Source organism: Otolemur garnettii, unplaced genomic scaffold, assembly GCF_000181295.1.
Source record: "Otolemur garnettii isolate 467f Iridium unplaced genomic scaffold, OtoGar3 scaffold00045, whole genome shotgun sequence".
Lineage (NCBI taxonomy): Eukaryota > Metazoa > Chordata > Mammalia > Primates > Galagidae > Otolemur > Otolemur garnettii.
In genome coordinates, this window is record NW_003852440.1 from 5613568 (window position 1) to 5623066 (window position 9499).

General features: G+C 37.9%; 1 protein-coding gene across 1 annotated transcript in view; it reads left to right on the forward strand.

Annotated features, from left to right (window-relative positions):
- DNAH14 (dynein axonemal heavy chain 14) overlaps positions 1 to 9499 on the forward strand; it is a 554037-nt gene that overhangs the window by 22966 nt on the left and 521572 nt on the right. The window contains exon 4 of the mRNA XM_003791010.1: positions 7867 to 7997. Coding sequence (XP_003791058.1) covers positions 7867 to 7997 — 131 coding nt within the window. The remainder of the gene's footprint in view (positions 1 to 7866; positions 7998 to 9499) is intronic.

Sequence of the window (9499 nt, forward strand, 5' to 3'; positions counted from 1 at the left end):
TCTGCTTTCCATTAGCCTGGAATATAGATGACCATCCCTTCACCCTGAGTCTATATTTGTCTTTTAAGGTAAGGTGAGATTCTTGTATACAACAAATGTCTGGTCTGAGTTTCTGTATCCAATCAGCCAATCTGTGCCTACTTAGAGGACAGTTTAAGCCATTCCCATTGATAGAAATTATTGATAAGCCTGGTAAAATTTTGGACATCGAGTTGCTCGAAAGTTCAGTAGATATTTTTAATCCTTTTGCCATTGTGGAAGTTGGAATTTGAGGGAGGCATGCGGCTCTATCAAGCAGTTCTGGACCTGCCCAGAGCCCTGGTGCAGGGGTCTCCTCTGCTGCCCAGGAGGTGCGCAGCTGTAGCAAGCAGTTCTGGGCCTGCCCAAAGTTGGGGACTCCTCCATCGCAGCCTGTGGGGTATGCGAGGCTCTAGCAAGTAGTTCTTTGGCTGCCTAGAGCAGGGACTCCTCTGCAACCACCCGCCACCTGCAGGAGGTGTGCAGCTCTAGCAAGCAGTTCTGGGCCCACCCAGAGCCCTGGAGCAGGGATCTTTTCTGCCGCCCGTGTGGTGCGTGGCTCTAGCAAGCAGTTCTGGGCCCTCCCAGAGTGAAGGACTCCTCTGCCACTTTCCATGGGGTGCACAAGGCTTTAGCAAGTACTTCTGTGCCTACCCAGAGCAGGGGACTCCTCTGTGACCACCCACCACCCACAGGAGGTGTGCGGCTCTAGCAAGCGGTTCTGGGCCTGCCCAGAGCCCTGGAGCCAGGATCTCCTCTGCTGCCTGTGGGGCACTGGCTCTAGCAGGCAGTTCTGGGCCCTCCCAGAGTGGGGGACTCCTCCACCGCTGCCTGCAGGAGTGCTCAAGGCTCTAGCAAGTAGTTCTGTGCCTTCATGGAGCCAGGGCTTGTCTGTGGCCACCTGCCATCTGCAGGAGGTGTGTGGCTCTAGCAAGCAGTTCTGGGCCCTTCCAGAGTGGGAGACTCCTCCGCTGTCATCTGCAGGGTGCACAAGGCTCTAGCAAGTAGTTCTGTGCCTGCCTGGAGCAGGGGACTCCTCTGCGGCCACCCGCAGCCCATGGGAAGCGTGCAGCTCTAGCAAGCAGTTCTGGGGCCCACTTTGTACCTGTATTTTGTGTTCTTAAATGCTCTTCCTTGGATTTACAGCCTGCTGAACTTCTTTCTGGGCTCAGCTCCCTGTCTTTGGCTTCATAGATTCTGATTCCAACCAGTTTTTCTTCCTTTGTTCAGGAGCCTCTGACCAGGGTTGCTACCAGTCGACCATCTTCTGGTTTTATACTTTTTCTACATTTACCCACTGTAGTCTTTAAAAATTTGTGCACAAATTCATTGCTACTGCTTCCTCCAGAATGTGGAGTCTTATTTCCCTCTCTACAGGGAGAGAAGAGCCAGACTTAATGACTTAGTTCTAACAAGCAATATGGTGAAAGTGACAGAGTGTAACTTCTAAGACAGTCATAAAAGATATAGCAGCAGTTTCTCTTACCTTCTTTCTTGGATCACTCCAAGGAAGCTAGCTGTCACCTCCTGAGGATACTTAACCAGCCCTACGGAGAAGTCCATGTGGTGAAGAACTGAGGCCTCCTGCTAATATCCATGTGTGTGAGCTGTCCAGGAAGGTGACCCAGTTAAACCTTCAGCTGATTGCAGACCTGGCCAACATTTTGACTGCAACCTCATGAGAAACTCTGAGTCAGAACCACCTAGCAAAGCCCCTCTGAATTCCTAATCCATAGAAACCGTGAAATAATATTTATTGTGTTAGACCTAGAGTTTTAGGTCAGTGAGTTACACAGCCACAGATAACTAATACTTCTCCTAAATTGGCATTTTATTGTGTATATAGAAGCTCACACACAATATTGTCCAAATACAGATATAGAAGAATACATAGTGTGATTTCATTTATATAAAGTAAAAAAATAGACAAAACTCATCTCTGATCTTAGAAATTAATATAGTCATCACCCTTGTGGGAGTAGGGTAAGGTGGGAATAGTAATTGGAAGGGATTTTGAGGTAGACTTCAGGAATGCTAGGATCCATCATTTTTTCTGTCTTGATTCATGTGCTGATTTCAGGGGTATGTTAAATTTTAAAATTCATTAAACTATGTGAGCATCGTAGTTGCTGTGTGTATATATTTATGCTTCAATAAAAGTTTAATATGTATGCACACATATTATTTTATTGTGTCCTATTGCAACCTGCTGTTCTTCTCATACTTATCCATGTTGATGGAGTCATTTGGAATTAACTCACTCTTTTTAGAGGACATCTTGTCTAATTTTCCCTCTTTTTGCTCTTCATCCATCTAAATCCTTCCATTGTTTAAAGTCTCCTTATTTAAGATGAACACAGCACTTACTAACAGTATTACTCGTTTGACAATTCACATATTATCTTTCATTACAAGGATATTCACATTATAAAATAATATGTTCATTATATTGTAAATTCCCAATCAGCAGAAATCCTGTTTTAAAATTTTAAAGGAAAGCATTTGTTTTTATCCTGAGGAAGTGGATAAGTTTTACCCTTAGGTGCCAGAGCTCTTCTTTAATATTGTCTGCACTGTATCCCTTACCCCTGCTGAAAATTCTATCATATAGTATTGCTTCCTCATGAAATTATAAAGTGAGAGATCTGGAAACTTAGCCTCAACATTCACTGATGAGGTTTTATTTTACCTGTAATGGAAGATATTGTATTGTGTTAAAATAGACAAAATAAATTCACTCTTTATTCTGCTACCTATTACTTTTTATGATTTTCCTCTGGATGTCTGCCTCTTAAACTTTGTGAATTTTTGACCTTGCTCTTAATACCTGTTTTCTTAACTCTGTGAAAACAAAAACAGAATGCACACCAGTCTCCCCTTATTTCTTAAAGAATAGGGCAGGCTCCAGTAGTCCCAGCTACTCAGGAGGCTGAGGCAAGAGGATTTCTTGAGCTCTCAAGAGTTTGAGGTTGCTGTGAAATATGATACCATGGCACTCTACCAAGGGTGACAAAGTGAGACTCTGTCTCAAACAAACAAACAAACAAACTAAAAAGAAAAAAACAGAAAAGAATGGCTTTCTTGGATCAGACCCATACACTCCGCATGCTAGGGAAGTGCATCACCCTCTAGTGTTAAGTACATAATGTATTGTTTGTTTTTAGCAAATACTTATGATCCTGTCATGAATTTTAGATTTTTGCAGCTTTTTTGGAAGATATGTGTTCCTAACTACTTTTTCTGAAGAGGTGTTCTTTGTTTTATTTGCCCTAAATTGCTTCTATTTCCCAGCAGTCTTTATTAAATCTGGCAAATCATCAAAAATGAATGTACTAATTTATACTTTTATAATGTTGCAGAAGAAGAATATTATTGTCAACATTTTATGTTTTACAATTTTTATAAATTAAAAGGTTATTTTCTTTCTTTTTCTTTATTTACGATTAATAGGGTACAAATGATTACATTAGTGTTTTCATTTGTTAGGTAAAGTCCCTGTTGTAGTTGTGTCCTACACCTAGGAGGTGTGCCATATACTCTTACATTGTACCTATTAGGTGGAAGCACACCAATCTCTCTCCCTCCTTCATCTATACCCCCTCCCTCGTTGCTCTTATCCCCAGGTTGAATTGAGTTTTCCTCTTGTGTGGGTATGTATTAGTTCAACTACTGGCTTCATATTAGTATTGATTACACTGGATACTTTTTTCCGTTGTTGTGATACTTTACCAAGAAGAATGTGTTTCAACTCCATCCAGGTTAATATAAAAGATGTAAAGTGTCCATCTTTTTTATAGCTAAATAGTATTTCATGGTATACATATACCACAGTTTATTAGTCCATTCACGGGTTGATCAGCACTTGAATTGTTTCCACATCTTGGTGTTGTAAATTGAACTATGGTAAATAGTCTTGTACAAATGCCCTTATGATAAAATGATTTTTTTCCCTCTGGATGGATTTCCTAGTAATGAGAATTCAGGATTAAATGGAAGGTCTATTTTGAGTTCTTTGAGGATTCTCTATATTTCTTTCCAAAAGGCTATATTAATTTGCAGTCTCACCAACAGTATAAAAATGTTCCCTTCACATTTGCACCAGAATCTGCAGCTTTGGGACTTTGTGATGTGGGCCATTGTCACTGGGGTTAGGTGATATCTAAGAGTGATTTGATTTGCATTTCTCTGATGATTAGCAACAATGAACATTTTTTCATGTGTTTGTTAGCCATGTGTCTGTCTTCTTCAGAAAAGTTTCTGTTTGTGTCTCTTCTCCCATGATAGATGGGATTGTTTGCTCTTTTTTTGTTCATTAATTTGGGTTCTCTATAGATTCTAGTTATCAAGGCTTTGTCATATTATAACATGCAAATATCTTTTCTCATTCTGAAGGTTGTCTATTTGTTTTAATTTTTCTGTCCTTAGCTGTACTGTAGCTTTTCAGTTTAATTAAGTCCTATTTCTTTATTTTCATTGTTGCTATAATTGCTGCTGAAGTCTTCTTCATAAAATCTTTCCCAGGCTGACATCCTCAAGAGTTTTTCTCACATTTTCTCCTAGGATTTTTTAAATCATTTCACACCTTAGATTTAAGTCTTTTATTCATCTTGAGTTAATTTTTGTAAGTAGTGAAAGGTGTGGGTCCAGTTTCAGTCTTTTGCATTTGGTTATCCAGTTCTCCCAGCAACATTTATTGAATAGGGATTTTTTTCCCCCAGTGTATGCTTTTGTTTGGTTTATAAAGATCAGATGTCTATAAGAGACTGGTTTTATCTCTTGGTTTTCTATTCTGTTCCATATGTCTTATGTTCCTATTTCTGTGCCAATACCATGCTGTTTTGATTACTGTAGACTTGTGATAAAACCTAAAGTCTGGTAGAGTGATGCCTCTGGCTTTGTTTTATTACTAAGAATTGCCTTGGCTATACAGTCTTTCTGGTGCCATACAAAAACAAAGAACTATTTTTTCCAGTTATTCAAAGTATGTTGTTGTTATTAATGGGGACTGCGTTGAATCTCTAAATTGCTTTGGATAATATAGGCATTATAGCAATGTTGATTCTTTCCAGCCAAGAGCATGGCATGTTCTTCCACTTGTTAATGTCCTCTGCTACTTCTTTTCTTAGGGTTTCATAATTCTCTTTGAAAAGATCTTTCACCTCTTTTGTTAGGTATATTCCTAAGTATTTCATTTTCTTTGAAGCTACTGTGAAAGGAATTATGTCCTGGACTAGTTTCTTGATTTGGCTCTTGTTGGAGTATACAAAGGCTATTGATTTGTGGGTACTGATTTTATGCCCGGAGATGTTACTGCATTTCTTGATTATTTTTAGGAGTCTTGTGTTTGTGTTTCTGGGGTGCTCAAAGTATAAGATCATATCATTGGCAAAGAGTGAGAGTTTGACCTCCTCTGCCCCCATTTGGATGCCCTTTATATCCTTTATATCCTTCTCTTGCCTGATTGCATTGGCTAGAACTTCCAGCCTGATGCTGAATAGTAGTGGTAATAGAGGACATTCCTATCCAGTTCCAATTCCAAGTGGAAAAGCTTTCAGTTTTATTCCATTCAGTATGATGTTAGGTGTAGGTTTGTCATAGATGGCTTCAATCAGTTTAAGAAATGTGCCACCTATACCTATATTCTTAAGTATTCTAGATGAACCCTGGTTCAAGAGCCATCTAAAAGGAGAGTGTCAGAATCTTTGGTGTTGTTTGGGAAATATTCATTTATGATCTCCTCCAGTAGGGCTCCCATAACTTTGGGTTATTCTTTTTCTCCTTCAGGGATACCTATAATTTGCATTCTTGAATACTTCATGAAGTCCCATAATTCTTTAAGCAGCTGCTCTGCTTTTCTTCTCTTATCTTAAATGTCTGAGTTAGCTCAGGGCCCCTTGGCCATAAAGGGACTTTCCTAGGGAATGGGAAGCAGCCCAACTCACTCTTAGCATGGCTGCCCAGCTCAGCAGCCATGCCAGAGCCAGCTTGTGCTGGGACACTCTGGGTTGTTGGCCTCTGGAGGCCCTCCCATAGTGATAGGCCCTGCCATCAGCCAAACCAATGGGAATTCCACCCTGCCTGGTGGTTCATTCCTGACTGCTGGTTACTATTCAGTTCACTTGTTAATTTAAACCCTCCCAGGAAAGCTTCAGTGAGCACCCAAGTCCAAGAAAATTGCAGGATAGAACTTCCCTGTCTCTAGCACTCTGCCAGAGTGTTGGCAGGCCTCTACCACACCCAGGCACCTGCCTTCAGTGCTGTTATTGCACTGCTCCTGGCCTCCTCCTACTTGCTAAGTTTGAGAATGGGCTCCTGGAGTCCCCTACTATCTCACTGTGTCCCCAGAGCAATGTTTCTGGGTAGACCACGCTAGCCAGAGGTGGTTGTTGTCCCCAGTCTTACTGTGAGTATCTGATATTTAGATGTTTCTAGTCTGCCATCTTGCTCTGGGTGTTTAATTTTTTCGATACTTTCCAATTTTTATTTTTTTTGCCAGTCTGTATGATAAATGCTTTTCCATTGTTTTAATTTTCAATTTCCAGATTACTAATGAGGTTTAATACTTTTTTGTGTGTTTATGGGCTTTTTGTTTTTTCCTGTGAATTATTTGCTCATCTTTCTATCACAATATTGTTTATTTCTTACTGATTGACAACAATTATTTACATATTTGATATATTAATCTCTAGCCTTTTATATAGTTTATAAACATCTTTTCTGAACTTGTTAATTATATTTACTTTGTGTATGGTGGCTTTCCTTTGTATGAGTTTCTAAGTTTGAGGAAGTCAAATTTAACATTGTTTTCTTTTTAATGTGCTTTGATTCTTTTTTAGGTAGTCTTTGTTACCCAATGTTTATAAACATATTCTCCCATGTTTTCTTCTACTATTTCTATAATTTGTTTTCCATATTTATATCTCTAGTCAATCTATAATTTATGCTTATAATAATTGCATATTTTTCCAAATGGCTAACCACTTTCCTATTTTGACTTATTGAACAGTTAATTGTTCCTTTCTTGATTAGAATTGTTACCTTTTTCACTTACCAGATTATCTTTTATACATAGGAAGAACTCAGTCTTTTTCTTTTTCTTTTTATTTCTTTTATTTTTTTTTATTTTGTTTTTAAGGTCATGCAGGTGTCTGCCTCATTCTGGTCATAGCACTGTTTTATCTAAGAGTTCAAGTCTCATTTAATCCTTAGTAAAGAAGTTGTTTAAGTCAGATGGTGTTTGTTATTTTCTGGAGGACCAGAAATGTAACTTCTTAGCATTACTAATTTGACCAGCACAGCATTTTACATGTTTTTCCCTCCATGATTTGTTCTATCAAAAAAAATGCTTAAAGACCAGCCTGTATAGCACAGTGAATAAAAGCCAAGAAAAGAGACTATATCAAAGAGAGAATCATTAGCGGCCAGCCAAGAGATCAAGAAAGATATGAAGGGTCTATGAGATATGAGATGCATATCCTTAGGAAGAATATTTCCACCCCACATTATCATCCTGCTTTTCTGATCCTACTGCCTCCACCACAGCTCAGGGATTTATTAAGAAAAGCCTAATAACTGGATTCTGTTCCTGGTCTCTTCTCTTGCTAACTATCTATGTAGTTATGGAATTAGGCCTTTTGTGGTATCTTTCTTAAATACTTAAATACTGTTCCCTGTTTTCAGTTCCTGTTAAAACTGAATTTTACACCATATTTTCTCCTCCTATGAAACTTTAAGTATAAGTTACTATTTAAATTTTTCTCTATGTAGAAATATTTGGAATATTATATATTGTCTAAGTGATGCCCATATTTTCACTTACATTGAACTTTTTAAAATGTTCTATGCCAGAACCAGAAGATGATGACATGATAAGAAATATTATTAGGCTAAGAGAAAAACTTGGTTGGCAAACTATACTACCGCAATACAGTTTGAAATACAAAAGTTGTGAAATTGCAAGTCGGAAGACTACTGTAAAGGTATTAGTCTATTTTATTTAATTTTGATCTTTAAAAATCAATGTTGAAATTATATCTTAACTTTTATTTAATCCACTTCAGGCATTACATTAATTTCAAAGTATAATCATTGTATCATGGCAAATGCAAAAATATTTGACATCATTTCATTTTTTAAAGAATGGAGAATGGATAAGGCATATAAAAATCTATAGCACTTCAGAATATTTTCATGTCTCATTTCACCACTTCTTCTAACTCAGTGGGTTCCCAGGAAAAGGCACCATCTGCCTGAAATTCGAATCTACCCTTTTGTTCCTGAATATCAGTTTTTTTGTGATTTAAAAAGCAATCATAATCTTTTTTTGATATCCTATCCTCACTCTCTTACTGCCTGGTACCTAATTTTCTATCTGATCTGCTCTGTATTTCTTTATGTTTTCCATTTTCTCCTTACCCGCTGGTCTCTTTCTTCAGAGAAATTTTAGCTTTTCCAAGGTCCCATGACTAGAAGGTAGAAGCTGTAAAAGGAATGAAAGTCTGTATCCTAAAACCTCATTTATTATACCTGATTGAAGATTGAATAGGATCTTCTCTTCCTACTTCTAGATCAGGAATTCTCACAGTTCGGTTCCTAGGCAAAGCAGCACTGGAATCATTTCAGAACTTATTAGAAATACACATTCTCATCTGCACCCTGGATCCATTGAATCAGAAACTCTAGGAGCATGGTCCAGCAATCTATAATTTATTAGGCTCTCCAGATGATTTTGATGCACAATTAAGAACCATTATTCCTTCCCAAGAATCAGTAAACTTTTCCTGAAAAGGGCCATATGATAAATGTTTTAGATTTTGCAGGTCATATTATTTCTGTTGCAACTACTCAAGGCTATCATTGTAGTGCAAAAGCATTGACAGATAACACATAAACAAATGGGTGTGGCTGTGTTCCAATAAAACTATAATTACAAAAACAGGCACCTCGCCCTGGCCACAGTGTGCTGATCCCTGCTCTAGACTATTACTCGTTGTTCAGAGGCAGCATAATATAAAGGAAAGTACATGCATAATGGGATCAGATTCATCTAGGTTTGAACCTATATACACTCATTGTGTGGTCTCGGACAAGTTCTTAACTTCTCTGAACTTTAGTTTCCTTGGCCATGAAATGGAGATAAAAGTACTTCTCTTAGAGAAGTGTGAGGATTTTTTTTTTAACTTTTAAAAATCCATATTTTATTAGCGATCATAACATATATAAAAAGTAAAATTATAATGTGCAGATTAATGAACAATTATTTTTTTGAAGTTCTTTTTTTTTTATTAAATGATAGCTCTATACATTAATGCAAACAGGGGGTACAGTGTAGTGTTTTCATGTACATTTTGAAATACTTTCATCAAGCTGGTTCACATAAATTTCATGTCATTTGCATAGTCATTGTGTCAAAACATTTACGTTCTATTTCTAGAAAAGTTCATCTGTACCCTTGTTAGACAGAAATATAGATGATCTTTCC